This window comes from Pyrgilauda ruficollis, unplaced genomic scaffold (assembly GCF_017590135.1).
Source record: "Pyrgilauda ruficollis isolate IOZ18807 unplaced genomic scaffold, ASM1759013v1 scaffold57, whole genome shotgun sequence".
Classification (NCBI taxonomy): domain Eukaryota; kingdom Metazoa; phylum Chordata; class Aves; order Passeriformes; family Passeridae; genus Pyrgilauda; species Pyrgilauda ruficollis.
Window position 1 is genome coordinate 1,855,628 of NW_024527377.1, and position 15,355 is coordinate 1,870,982.

General features: G+C 39.8%; 1 protein-coding gene across 12 annotated transcripts in view; it reads right to left on the reverse strand.

Moving 5' to 3' along the window:
• Positions 1-1,647: 1,647 nt before the first annotated feature.
• Positions 1,648-15,355, reverse strand: part of LOC121361293 (core histone macro-H2A.1) — a 43,049-nt gene continuing 29,341 nt past the window's right edge. For 2 of the 12 annotated variants that reach the window (XM_041481833.1, XM_041481832.1), the window contains exons 6-9: positions 15,016-15,115; positions 9,602-9,691; positions 6,352-6,526; positions 1,648-2,376 (exon numbers count right to left, since the gene is read on the reverse strand). In XM_041481833.1, coding sequence (XP_041337767.1) covers positions 2,211-2,376; positions 6,352-6,526; positions 9,602-9,691; positions 15,016-15,115 — 531 coding nt within the window. In that variant the 3' untranslated portion in view covers positions 1,648-2,210. Of the gene's footprint in view, positions 2,377-6,351; positions 6,527-9,601; positions 9,692-10,147; positions 10,250-13,450; positions 13,542-15,015; positions 15,116-15,355 lie in introns of those variants that run through there. The other 10 variants (XM_041481835.1, XM_041481834.1, XM_041481839.1 and 7 more) reach the window with 8 other exon arrangements.

A 15,355-nucleotide genomic window follows, 5' to 3' on the forward strand; every position in this document is an offset into this window, starting at 1 on the left:
CAGCTGCAACACTGCAAATGATTCTGGTTTTGCTTTTTCCTTACAAAAGCACCATAATTCCAGTAAATAAAATGGCACATCACAGGTGATCCCAATGAAGTCAGCCAAGCTTCTTATGAAGCCCACAGCTAAATAAGGAGCTGAGATGTGAGTCCAGAAGAAGCAAGTCCATGTGACTTGAATTGCAATTCAGTTTGCTTTAGGATTTTCTAGTTGAAAGACAAAAGTTGGCCTTCCCAGCCTGGTGCAGTGTGAGTGAGATCTGTTAAATGCCACTGGAGACTGTACTTTCAACCACCTAGAAAATAAATTGGATAAACACTTCAGTTGACATTAAAGCCTTCAGAGTTTAAAACAGTGAGATGTAATACAGTAGCAAATTCTACACTGCTAACAGATCAGGATTCTGTTATCTGAATGCTCAGTGTAATGTGTGCTCTCCTGTGTTAAAAATCCCCTCTTGTACTGAAAAAAATCAAGGCCCATTTCAGTCCAAGTTAGCTGCTCATGAGAGTTTTTTTATGTTTTTCAATTCTCTTAGTGACATCTAGTGAAACTTGGGGAAAGTGCAAGTTCAGCTGAACTCCAAGGATCGATCCAACTGCAGTAGTAGATGCTTCACAATTAAATGCCTGAAGTACTCTATCTTATTTCATTTGCTGTCCTTAAGGTGCTGTTTAAGAAATGCACTAAATGCATTTTGGCCATTAAAAATGTTGAAGTTTGAGCTCATATTCTGGTGAAACAACTATGCATTTGAAGCACAAAAATAATTTACTCTTTGTTCCTTTTAACTTATGGTATATATTTAGAATAACTAACATTTATTTTGTATTTTAAATTTTGCCTTCTGTTATTGCTGCCACTGCTTCTCTACACTTGAAGGCTCCAAGTATTTTGACTTCTACAAAAAAATCCCCAAACTTTTGCAGGAGTTCAAGCTACACATTTTCAATATTTGGTATTCCTGAACTTACTGAAAAGTCAAATTTGGTCTGCTTGTTGTTCTGGGGTAATCCAGACTGGATGTGAAATATTCTTTCATCAGCAAATGAAGTTTTCAGCAGAGATGGAAAACGTATGCCTCCTACCTAGCAATCAGTTAAAAACTTCAAAGGAAGAGCTGCCTCCCTCAGAGCAGCATCCACATGCAATAGCTTTTAACAGTGTAACTTCTTTTTCTCAAAGTACAAACCCAAGTGGCTTCCATAAAGTCTACGTTGGTATGGATTTCAGCTGTGCGAAGGACAGGGCCACCACTACAAACAGGGCTCATAAATATTTGGAAAAAATACAAAGTAGTTTCAAACAGGCCAGTATTAGATGACTGGAAAGAGTTCAAAAAATCCTAGGCCTTGCTTGATCTAAAAGGCTTCAACCTCCCAAACTGAACAGGCAATTAGGGCAGATTCTGAACAGGAGGATCTCAAGCAACAACTGGGAAGGGTGAACACTCTCTGGAAAAATCCCAGCTGTGAGTGTCACTGAGCACACTCACATGCACCCAGCATAGGGAAGATGCCCAGCATATCCAAACGAGCTTCCAGGTCACTGATTCTGATCTGCTCTCATCCCTCTCAGAGCTAACTTCTCAGAACTTAAAAAATGAAGGCTTAAAGGAAAAATCAATCCAAGTACACCAAGAGCAACAGTTCAAACATTTTACTAAATCAATTCACACAGTTTCAAAATTGTAAATATAATTAAGGACAACAGGGTTTCTGTATTTTTTTTCTTCCAGAATCATTAAGACAATAAACAAACACAAATTAGGTTTATAGCATCTGTTCTTTTAAAAAATGAAAGGAACGCCACTTGATGTATTGATAAAGCACCACAACACAGTTACAAAATAGGGTTGGCCTGTTTCTTTCACAAGTAAAAGACTACATACTCCTAACAGCTTCCTGCTTCAATTCATACTTCATTAAAATAAAACTATAAAATCTTCTAGATTACACTAACTTCAGACAATGCCTGGTATAACAGTGCATTAACAGCAGTAATGCCAACTATCAGTGCCAACATAAAACATTTTAGAGAGGAAAAACAAAACAAACAAAAAAATCCAAAACAAAACAACAAAGCCCCCACCTTTATTTCCCTAGATGAGCAAAATTTAAAATAAGGGATGCTCTGCCTCACAATGATTTAAGGATTTGGGGATGCTGATGGGTGGAAGAGGGGGCTGGTACTGTAGCTTTCTAGGCTTAGTTGGCATCTAGTTTGGCCATTTCCTGCACGTATATCCCTATACTCTCACTGTCGAAGAGCACGAAGTACACCGTCTTGATTGAAGAGGACATTGTAGACACAAAATAGCTGGAGATGGCTTTCAGGATCAGCTGAGCAGCTGTTTGCTTTGGGAAGCCATTTCTAGAAGGAGAGAGAAAAAAAAAAAAGAAAATCAAGACTTGCTGAACCAACTTTTGATGGTTTAACCTCCGAGGGAAGGCTCCAGCTTTTCTCCAACACCTCACAGCAAATAAAGCTGCAAAGCCAGCGTTTACAGCATGAATTAAAGTTGTTGATGTAGGCAAGACTTAAAATGCTCAAACAGAAGAAAAGCATTTCTAAAATATGAACAGAGTCTACACACACTGTTGGGCTGAACCTCACAATACCTGATGTGTCAATTATTCTCATTTAACACATAAGTAAACCAAGTGCCTGCTGTGTTCTGGAAAGCAATGTATGTATAGAGATGCAAAATTAAACCTGTCCTGAAAGCAAAGCAACTGTTAAAGAAAAGTAAGAAGGGATAGAGAACTTGATATAGAATATGAAACATGAAAAGACCCAAAGTGCAATATGGTCTTACCACTACTAATGGTAACTAAGCACAGGATTTTACAGGACCTAACCTGACAACCTTTCTTACAAACTTCTTCACGTTTTTATCTAAGAATCCTTGTCTGAAAGACTCATCTATTCTCAAAACAAGTCAAGCACGAGTAGAATGGTATGAACAAAGCTATGACCTGAACTTTATGACCTGAATTTTATAGATCATGGCAAACTTCTGGAATTACCCTTGGTAACGGCTTAGAATGTGGCCTGAACTTTGTTGCTGTGTTACTCCTGAAGTACTGCTATTCACCCAGACCATGGTTTTACCTGCCAAATTCTGAGCCCTCCCCCAGCCTCAGTGATGTCACTCCACAGTCAGTCTGAAGGTGATGGGACATGACAACTCTCTTAGGAATAGCACCCAAAAAGAACCTGAAAGAGCCTGTTGAGCATCACCTGGTTTCTTGACGTGCACTTACAGACACCTGGTAGTTAATACTCCCCATTATAAAGTGTGTACTATTAATACTACAAATAATTTACAGATTACAGAGATGGATGAGTTTCTCAGCATTTCCTGAGCAGTTCAAGGAAGCTGGGCTAAATCCACCTCTGGCAATAACAGGTGAACATTTCTCAGCACTTGCTCACTGAAGCACCACACTGGTAGTAAAATGCTGTGTAATCTCCCTCTTATTTTGTGCTGCAACACACTAAATGTCAAGGGCAACTGCCTGTGTCGTGGCCCACTTGCTGCACATTGCCTTTTCAAAAAACGCTCTCAGAGAGCAATTCGATGTCAGTCCTGCCTGTAATGTGATATTATATGTGCTGTCTTGAAGACAATGTTTGTGGTATTTCAAAAACAATGGCATGAAATAGCTTACACTGTTTTTTTTCTTTTTTGAAAATGCCTGATTTTTTCTACTATTGAAGAAGAAAAAAAAAGGGGAAAACGTGAGCAAAGCTTGTACTACTCCAAAGCCAAATGAGCTGGTCAGGGATAATCAGCTGTGTGAGAAGTTAATCAACTGAGAGCAGTTTTGACACCAGAGCAGCTTCCACACCTGGGCACTTGCAGGTTATGAGTGCTGCATCCTCGCATACAGTGAACTTTCCAGGAACTTTGCTCCTGAGCTGTTATGCAGGGCAGCATCAAACCAGGGACATACACTGTTTTTGAACTGTTCTCAGGGGCCTCTGAAGTCACACAACTTCCAAGTGTTCTGGAAGTTGTGTGACACCAGGGCACATGAAAGAAGAGTGGCCTGGTGAAAGGAAGGCACAGTCCCAGGCAAGCTGATAACAATCCATTGCTCAGGACACCTCTCCCAAAAGAAACAAGAGAGAGCAGAAAAATCAGCAGAAAGGTGCTAGCCTGATGGCCATGTGTGGGCTGCAAGAAACAGAAGCCTGATGCATTGATCTATGGGTCTGAGTTAAATTCTTGTGAAAAGGCAGTTTGGGACTTTAGCCAAACCAGTGTCAATTCAGATCAAAGTTGGAGCCTCAGAATGAAATCCCTTCTCAGAGGATGAGTTCATGTTCAATCCCTAACTCTCCTTTCCCTTTTCTCCTGCTGGCCCTACCAGACTGAACTCCAGGCTACCTCTGAACAGAACCCAAGCTGTGCTTTCCATAAGTTGGCTGTAGCTGAGCATCTGGCCCAATGAATGCTACAAGTATGCTATTTTATTTCCCCTCGTGATTTATTTGAACTGCCCTCATGTAATCCCATTCCTCAGCTATAAAAGAGAATGAAACTGTTTATGTGGGTTTATTGGGTGATGTCTGCTTGACAGATGCCTGTACTAGAACAGCTGCATACATGTGGTGTCTTTGGTATTTGTTATCTTTTAAAGCTTTACTTCTTTCTTTTTTAAATGCTTTTGACTTCATAAAAACAAGTAGAGAGTATTGTCAGAATATATTATGTTCTCTCCAAAATTAACTTACGCTTGAGTATGTCTAATTAAGGGGAAAAAAAAAGAAAAATACATAACCTCATATATTACTCAAGGCCTTTTGATTCCTCTCCATCTTTTAAAAACACCACTTCAACTGGCTCAAGTAACAATGACATGTATAGGCCAAGTGGAGGACTTGCCCCAGATCCTGCCTGTCAGGAACCAAATTTCAGAACAGAATATGAATCCTGAGGATTGTTCAAGGCTTCATCATCTTCCAGCACCAATCACCTACTTCACAACAAGGGCTGGGAATGGTCCTTTGCTGGGAGCTATCCAGAAAAGACAGGGCTGTGTGGAAGATACTTTACACGGTCCCACTTTTACATAACCAATTCCACAGACACACTGCACTCTTCACATTATTCCATGGAGGAATAGAATTTCTCCCAGAGAGTGATTCAGAGCTTCTCTTTGTACTGACCAGCCTGTGACCCTGACAGCTAATCCAATAAGTTACTATGAACCCCCTGCTTTATTTCTCTACTGTTCTGCAAAGTTTGTTCAAGTTATCTCCTAAAAATGACATCTATGCAAATTAACCTTAGCTGGAGATTTCTATGATGCAAGTTGCTTAAATTTAGCATCCTAATGAAACTTTTATTTCTTGTCATTCACCCAAAACCTCAAACACTGTTTTCTGCCTTGGCCCACAGAACATGCAAAAATTAATCTAGTGTTGCAACACAGCACAATGGGAAGAATATTCTTGCTGTACACCAGCCAACTTCTTTAATGGCAAACTCAAGAGGGTCACTTGTTCAGGGTTAAGAGACACAACTGTGTATTTCAGCCTAGATTTGGCCCTTGGTCTTCCTACTGAGCCATCAATGAGGGCCAGGTGTCCCCAACCTCCCTCTGCACCCCAAACCCAAGAGCTTCAACTAAAGGTGCAGTCAGTCTGGACTGAGACTCTTAAGAACATGATCTGACTTTCAGAGGCACTGAGCACACTGTACAGAGCCAGAGGAGCTGAACTTTAGACTGAGGCTTTCCAAGACCTTGGCAAGGGTTTTTAAGGTCTTTTTTTTTTTTTTTTTTAAATGAAATAGTCCCATGATGTAAACTCTGTGGAATTCAGCTTATGGATTTTGGATGAAAGCTTGAAGTGACTCTGCAAATCCTGAGAATCAAATTTAGGTTTGCTGCTTAAACAAACACTAAGCCATGTCTTCTGGCCATCGTAAGACGGGTAAGTTTCATTATGCACTAAAATCAGGCAAAAGTGACCCCTTTTCTTCATGTTCTTTTCCACATCTCAAATTTATATGAATGAATTGATTGTCTGAAAGAAGTCTTTTAACATTCTCTTCAAGTTCATTTTACACTCTTTATCCCATTTGCATGCTTTAAGATTTGCATGGATCATTCTGAGATCTTCCAACACTAAACCAGTACCCAGGAAAACACTGCAAGCTCCAAGCACTGCCTGGACAAACCTAGAAGAAACTCTTCTTTTAGGGAACTCATTCAAACAAGGAAGAAAAAAGCCAGCATTGTAGCAATATGTTTTGTACATGGAAAGGAACTGGAACACCAGATGGCACTTAGAGAATGTGACCTATTTGGCATCAGGTTTGCCTGACAACCTTACCTGCCACTGCCAATGGAAGGAAATGCGATTGATTTCAGCTTCTTTTCATCAGCCAGAGCCAGGCAGTTCTTCACTGTCTTCTCCAGCAGCTCCTCACATTTGTCTGAGCCCCAACCTGGGCTATTACAGTGGATCACAAATTTTGCAGGCAGTCCATGGCCAGCACTGACAACAGCTAGGAAGAATTGAAAATGAAACATAATTACCTTCCTCTCTTTAGGATTAAAGGAGTGTACATGTGATTAAAAGAGCAAACAATCAACAGACATTCCCTTAGCCCCTAAGAATGTTTTAGATTACAAATCACACAGCCTTAAAATATAACATGATTACAGAGACTTTGTGTTTTCCATTTCCAGCTGCATTTTGCTGTGATAATTTATAAATCATAGCTAGGATCGAGCTTATTTGAGAGAGAGCAAGAATTCATGGCTGACATCAAAGGAAGCACATTTATACTTAGGATTGGGTAAGGAGAAGGGCAGTATCTGTTAGAACCCAAACCCAGACAAGGGATGATCTTGCTTTGGCTGGGTTTACTGCAGAGATACAGTAAATACCAGGATGCTGGACAGGCACAAGGAGTTACAACTCCAGTGACCTTCAGCTACTCTTGCTAAATGTACAGAGTGTTCAGCTGGCTTCTGATCATACTCCAGCCCAAACTGGAGCAGTTCAGAGCTACTAGTGCTCTGCAAACCCCAAAGGAAGGATGGAAAAGAGGTGAATTAAGATTCTGGCTTAATTTCCAGCTTTGTCTCTGAATAACTATAATGAAGACATTTTGTGTGATTTCAAGACTTTGGGCCTGGCCTTATTTTAGCTTTTCTGTGTATGGGTCATCCAAGATCACTTGAACAATGCTGGGCTTAGTTTCTCTCTTTCATCACATTCTTGACAGAAGGGTGTAGAGGATGCATTTACAGATTTGCAGTGTTTGATTCACATTGTTTATGTAACAACAAGTCAGGCCTTGTATGTACAAAGAAATGAAAAAGAATTTTTACCATGCTAATCATATCTTATCACCACAATATTACCATGGACATGTGGAGACTAAGAAGATGCAGCAGACCCTGCCTACAAACTGCTGACAGGCAAGGATTCTCCAGATGAGAGGCCTCCTTCTCTGCAGGAGAACACATTCTGGGTTCACCACTTCCCATCACAGAGCAACAACAGACTGTGCTCTGCCTGCCAGAAGCCAGGGTAGGAGGATCTCTGTCATTTCCGAACTCACTGGGCTGTGGTTGCAAATAAAAAGTTGTAACTTTGGTTTGTTAAAAAAAAAAACAACGGTTGTGGGGAAGCAAGCCACCCTAATCACAAGCTGAGGGAAGAAAAACATCTATCTGAAATCTCACAAGAACATACAGTGATCCTTCACAGAGAGTCAGCCCCTAAAATACCCCACAAAAGTGTTGATATAAAATGGTAACTTATGTCTTCACAAAACTATAATAAAAATACCAGCAAGTTTTTTAAAAAATTTAAAAATCAGTCTATAAGCAAAGGTGCTTATAGAAATCCTCTATTCCATTCTGGAATGTTTATGAGGTATTTTGCTATTTAAGTATAGTAGAGGTAACTTTTGGCACATAATCATCACATATGGATACGATCTCATGGCTGCTGCAGGAAAGAGAAAATAGACTTTGTCATATGGATCCTGACCAGGGGTTAACCAGAACATTTTGAAGGACAATGGAAGCACAGGCATTTATGTTCTTATGACTTTGCAGAGTCCCAACATGTTGAATAGCCTCAGTGTTAGGCAATGTTAATTTGTCATAATGTGCAACTAAAAGGTTGGCAGATTCTGAATACATCATAAATCCCAAAAAAATCTATTAAAAGCAGCTGACATATCTCTAGTCAGATGTGAAATGTGGATATCATCCTCACCCTGAAAGAATAAAATACTGTATTGATACACATGACCAACTTTAATATTTCTCAGGGAGTGTTTTCCAGGGTAGTCATTAATTAACTCATTAGGATTCTGATGAGGACAACTGTTCATTACCAAGAGCAGCTGTCCTTTACTTCAAATGCAAATGCACTGAAATGGGAAGTAAGAAAGATAAAGCCAACTATGGACTTATTCTGTGCTAGTCACATTCCAGGTAAGCATTCTGGTTATGGGTAAATTAAAGGGATGCCCATAGAATTGAAAAATCTGAACGCTGGGTATATCTAGGATTGAAAAATGGATGTATTAGTTCTTCTCTAGAGTCCTCCAACCCCAATCCCTACCAACCAGTTTATTCCAGTGCAGTCAGAGCTGCCCTGGAGTAAGTCTGCCAAGCAACCTCCAGATCTGAGGGATGCACTAACAGCTGAGAAAAATAAACTTTTCTTTTCAACTTGCCACCTATTTGGAGCGGTTTGGTCTGGGCTGGTAAGCAATCTTGTGCAGAAGTTAGTAAAAAGAAAAAAGTGGGCAATTGATTCTGCATATTTTCACAGAACAAAAATTCCAAGAAAAACTTATTAAAATTTTTAAAATGCAAGGGAGAAAACCCCAAAGTATTAAGCTCCAGAAGTAAACAGTTGTAATTTTTCCTGTCAGAGCTGAATTCTTACATCTCCCCTTCGGCTGTAGTTAGGATTCGTTTACAAAACTGTGCACACTGTATTTATTTTTATAGCATAAACACAGATGGCAGAATCAGCCTTCTATATGAACAACATGGATCAGCAATTTCACAGATGGTGTAAAATTATATATTGCCATTATCAAACTTTATTACTCACATAGTAGATTTTTCTCTGAGATTACATAAATTTTGATAACTAGGCATCAAAAAGTCATAAGCTTTTATAGTGATGATTTTGGCACTGATTAAACTAAGTACCCAAGCAGATGCTGAACTTTAGGCACATGCTTAAGTTCAGTGAAAGTCAGCGGCATTTCAGCAAAGCAGATGTTTAACAGAGTTGGACTCAAGAATAAGCATTTCATTAATTGCTTTTCTGAACTGTGCCCTTAATGATCAACACTGAGTGTGCATGCACATACCTGTGAACAGCCTGGCTCTACTGTAACACTACAGCACTGCCCATTTCCCAGGTAAAGGTTACTTAAGATGCAATGTGTGCAGTTTAACTGTGGAGAACACAAACACACAGCCCTTGGGAGCTGCCTGCAGACAGCAGAGCCCCAGCAGTGCTGCAGGGGGAGCTGGGCTGTGTGAGCCAAGCCCACTCCCACAGGGCTCTGGGTGGGGGTCCCGAAGCGCAGCCTCACCTCCGGCTATGTCCAACGGCCCGTTCTTTTTGCGGAGCTCAATGACGGCTTCCACAAACTCCTTGCCACCTTTCTTTTCCAAAGTGCTCCCTGAACAGAGAATTGTTAGTTTACTCCTCTGATCTCAGCAGACATGTGACTCATCACTCACTTTTGTTACATCACTCTAGAGTTTTCTGCCCAAACATTTTTTGGGGACTGCAAAGTAAGATCTAAACCTTTTGGGACTTGAGAATTAGCTAGTCATTAAAAACAACAACAACAATAACAGAAAGAACAAAAAGACAACCCTAACAACCCAAAAACCTCACACTGGTATCCCTAGCTAACATTCTCAGACTTGAATTTACTGTCAAAAAACATCTGAAATGATATCCCTACCTCCTTCCTTCTCATGAGCATCTCTTAGTGTGAAATGTTCCAGAAGAATGTGCTAGCTCAACAGTGGTTGAAGGTTCGTAATTCCTTCCCCTAGGATTCATTTCCCCTCTTCTCTTACAAATTGTTTTAAAGAGCCATTTGCCACAATAAGAATTTGAAACTCACCTGATCTTGGTCCCTGACCCCAACAGGTGGCCCCAGGAATGAAACAGTCTCGTGAGTGCAGCGGGCTGCTTTACTTGGTAACTGCCCAGCTTGTTGAGCCACCTTTAACCAAGAGGAAGAGCCTCAGAAATAAGGAGAATCTCTAAGGAACACATTCCTCCAATGAACTTCTCTAACTACAACTAAGGAGCTGGAGAAAGTTATTCTGGGAGGAGAAGAGCTGTGCAGTGTGTCAGGGCAACCAAAAGGTATGCTGTTTACAAAGGCAGTCCATCACTAAATGGTTTAGATCTTATTTTGCAGCTCTAGTTTTAAATATTAATGAAAGAAAAAACAGCCCAAGAAAGCATTTTCCTAACTACACAAGCATCCCACATAATTTTGCACTGTGCATATTAATTATAAAGGTAGATAAATAAAAAGCAGTGATATCATAAAGGCTCTGATTTGAGATATTGCTTTGAAAACTGATTCCCAAAAGTTCAGAACTAGAATCTCTAAAGATCTAGACATTTATTTGGTGACACCCCTTACTTCCACTGATGAAGAAAGAAAAAAAATGCAATTTCTGATGGAAGTGCACATACTATATGCTCCAGGAAGCAGAGTCCCTCCTCCAAGATTCCAGTTACTAAATCAGGTTATATAGCTCCAGGAACCAAGAAGACTGCAAGATGCTTTTGTTTTGTTTTGCTAAATTTCTTCCAAACTGAAAAGTTAAAAACAATGCATTTGTTTTCCATTCAAAAACTGACTCTGTGACCCTGAGTCTGTTTTGTTCATGGGACTTTATTGCTTTTGGGGTACAAAAGCTGAGGACAATTACAAAAGCTATGCCTTTTCTTCGGCTTTTTCATAACCAGTTCACAACAGGGTTTGCCAAAAACTGGATTGCAAGGTCAGACTGTGTAGGTCAGAATGTAATTTGCTGTTTGTGCTCATTTAAGCTTTTAAATATAAATACTTCAGCCAAACTCTTAAGGATTTTCTGAACTTAAAGTTGCCTATCCCAGTACAACTGAGTAGGAGGATCACCTTACAAACCTCTCAGAAAAGACAGTAATGGCTTTATTTGTAGCAGCAAGGTGTCTTAGGAGAGTGCTGGGAAAGGAGATCCAGAGCAGCACTGAGGTGCTTGGAAGCACTCTGCCCTTCAAAGGCAGTGAGTAAAGCACAACACCCTGTGCCCTTTGCTGAGTCCATCCAGCAGATGTGGCTGACTCTAGATTATATAATCTGACTGAGAAGGGATGGAGAGGGAATGAAACAGCCTTCCATTCTAGTTATATTTTTGTTGTATATATTTCCACATCATTCCTGTTTATATTTATATGTATGCCAGTTATATTCCCCATGAATCCATGGACTCTGATCAGTCCTAAAACTCATGACATTCATAATCCTTAATTTCTCTTGTTTCAAGGGGAAACATAATTAAGCCTTGTGCAGAAGCTAGGAACAGCAAAGTTCTATTAAGTAGGTCATTTCTTTGCCATTGCAAAGCTGTTGTACATTTAATGGAATTTAGCCTAGTTTGGTTTAATTCAATCCAGAAGGATCAGCTTTTTCCCTTCTACTGGGAATTAATTTATAATTAAAAGCAATGAACAACCATGTCAGTTTATTCCATTGAGCTCTCTTCTTGCAGATCTGGTACAAAGACGAGAAAAAGTAATATTTGGTATGAATGAGTGAAATATTCTGCATTTACTCTTCAATTATGCTCTTCTTCTGATTAATAGTGAGGGTTTATATGGAAATCATACTTGACATCTATGTCGTAAATTAGCTTAATCTGGCAAAGGACAGACTGTATTAACCATTTTCCACTACACTAGCAAGTTTCTTGAGGAAAGTCTTGCTTCACAGCTTCAAGGTTAGTAGCTTATTTGCTCACAAGCATAAATATGTGTCACTCCCATGAGAATAAGATCATTATCTCATGCTTTCCAAGCAGGCATTGGTATCAGTGTTGAAAACAGCGTTAGCAGAAATTTAGGCTCTAAAATTCTCAGGATAAGCCCCCAGTACACTTAAATTGTTAGGGAAAAAACCAACAAAAAAATTAAAAAAAATTTAGATGGGTAAAAGTTAATCATTGGAAGCTAAGCATTTGTGCACTTCTATTCTTTCTTACAGCAGTCAGAGGCAACAGGAACCTACACTAAGGAATGAGCAGTCCAACTTCAAGAGACAATTTTCTTTGCAGAGTAGCAAAGCATTTCTTTGTCACAGGGTAGGAGACAGGCACATTGGCTAAATGGGTCTGACAGATTTTGGAAGCATATTCTTCAGGTACAGGCTACTATGACACTCTGCATATTATTTAGCCAGCAAAGTCACAGTGCTTCTGCCCCAACAGGTCAAGCAGAGCTATATTTCTCTGCTTGTTACTCAGAATGCAGCCCTTTCAGAAAAAACAGGTGGTGCAGGACGTGTGTCCCTCCAAGTCAGTACTGAAAACAAGGCCTCGGGCATGGGGGAGCCCATTCTCACAGCGATGGTGAGGTCAAGATGAGATGTAGAACAGAGGCTGGGATCAGCTGACTTGTTCTTAAGCACTGCCAGCAACTTCTACATTTGGCCCAAGTTCTGATTTGCCTTCTCAAATTACCAAGGCAGTTCAATCAAAGTACTCCTATCCTTTTATAAAATCCTTCAACATTCTGTATATCAGAGGGGTAAGATAAGGGCTAGGAGAAGAGTTACTCAAGGGACAGTTAAAATGGCTGGATTAAGAAGTCTGTCCTGTTTCCTGTCATGCCTTCTCTCATCCTTGTAGCTCAGGTGACTGATGTGTGTGCAGCCCTAGCCGGGGCTTGTGGGTGTGAGGACCGTGGAGCAGGGCTAGGAAGTTCATCGGTCCATAAGGATAATCTTAAGAGTTTGGAAAATACAAACAGGTTAGATCCAGCCTGTGAATCCAGACATGAACATCTGAAACTTGGCAAGGAGAGGGTGCACTGGAACTGGTTAAAATCTAAAGATCAAGACTCAAACCACGTTCAGGCACTTGTCAAACCAACAATGTTGGTTCATTTACTTGGTCACGTGCCTGCATTTAACGCACTGTTCCTGCACTTCAATTTTGGTGGTGCACTCCGTGGTTACTTCTGAAAGGCTGATTTGGCAACAAAAACTAAAAATGCCCACTAGGTTTGTAATAGTTCATTTGTAGTTACGATCAGTCGGGACTGCTGGAAGTGAGAAATGAATGCAGATCTGCATAGCTACAACAAGCTGGTGGCTGCTGATCGACCATGCACACACATACGAACTCCGCAGCACTGAACTTGCCATTACCTACTTCACCACCGGTGTAGAAGTCAGAGTTTGTCGGGTGAACGACAGCATCACTGTCGATCGTGGCAATGTCAGCCTGTACAACTTGCAACTACAACAGGTAAACAGATGTATATCAACCACGTTGGACAGAGACCCAGCACAGGCTCTACATTTACACATGTACCAACGTCCATATTTTCCTACCTTTACATCTCCAAACCTTGCGCCAAAGGAGTATGCTGAGTTGTGTGTGCAGGTGTGTGTAGAGAAAGGGGTGTAGGGAGCAGGAGGAGGAATATTGAGTATGACATGATCAAATAAATGTTAAAATGACAAGTCAGAGCAATCACATGAGATAATTTCCAAAGTTTTAAAATCAGCTAATGCCCCATTTCACTTTGCAGAAACCTTGAACAACCAGTTCCCCACAGAGCATGACATTAAAATATGGAATCTGTTTAAAAAAGAGAAATTCAGGATCATCAAGACAAACAAAATAATTAGTTTCTCCATTTTGTCAGCACTAACAAGCTGACAGCCACTGATTTTCATATGTAATGCCATTCATCATTTTGTTTCTAAAAATGCCAGTTTCCTTCACCTGTAGGAAACGATGTATTTGCAGCCAGGGTTGTACAGAATTTGCTTTAAAAAATACAAATATTGTTTGTATGTTTAAAAGTAAGGCATATCTTTTAATTATGTGCTGGAATAGCTAACTTGCAGAAATATATGTATTTCTAAGAAATGCTGATATAAAAATTAGCCTTCTTAGATCTTTTTTCTTGTGAAGTTACTTCTGTACATTCCCATAGGAAATGCAGCAGTATTAGAATTATGGGTTGTATTCCATTAAGGAAGTTTCAAAAAAAAGTCAGCAGCAGGTCTACTCAAATAAGAAGGGAATGCAGTACATAATGCATGAAAGGAAGTTTTTGTTTTGCTGAAGAATAAACTTCTATTAAAGAAGGATTTTTTGATTTGTTATCAATCTGAAACAAGAGAAAGGCTTCAAAAGTGATTCTCCACCCATGATAGTTCACTCTTGGTATAACAGCAGTATTTGTTTCCAGCTGAATGTAAAAGTGACAGGGAGGAACTGAAACATAATGGAAACAAATTATTGACTGAATTAAACATCAAATCAAGGTATGGAAGATTTGGGACAGCTAATTGTGTAATAAGCCCTTTCCAAAATTTTTAAAACTACTCTAAGTATTGAAATAAAACCCCTGAGATTGCAGGTAGTATGGAGAAACTGCTTATTTTGAGAAAACCTGACAAAAAAGTATTTTAGTCCTCAAAGTATCCAAATAAGAAACCCCCCAAAATAGCTAACAGTCACATATGATCATTATGGAAAAGAATTTAAACTTTTTGAACTGAAATCAGCTTGAAGACTAGCAATAGCTGCAAGTGTTCAGAATTGGTCAAAAAGTGTTTTGAATGTAGATCTTCAAAAAAGCAGGACCTGCAAGATTTGAATTTCTGCTCTGATTAAAGGTATGAAGCCCTAGAGAGTAAATTCTGGGTTCCATAATTTCCATGTGACCGTTAGTTGTGTCAACCCATGCCCCATTTACCTAGGTCATCTTTAAGGTCAATGTCAGCATTGGTAGGATTGATAATGGCCTCCACCTCGAAGCCGGCTAAATTACTGATTTCACTGTGAATAAGGTTCAGCTGAAAAGAAAAGCATGAGGTGGGAAATAACAGGACAGCTGGGAAATCACAGAGAAGCTGCAGAAAAGTGAGCTTTGCAACACAGATGGAGATAGCATCACTGCAAACAAATATGCAAAATAAAAGGCAGGTCATAAAGGCATATTAGCCCAAAAAATTCAAACACAAGACTCAAACATTGTTCATACTGGGAGAACATGAGTGTACTAACTAGTAAGCTCTATTTTGGTTTTACACTGA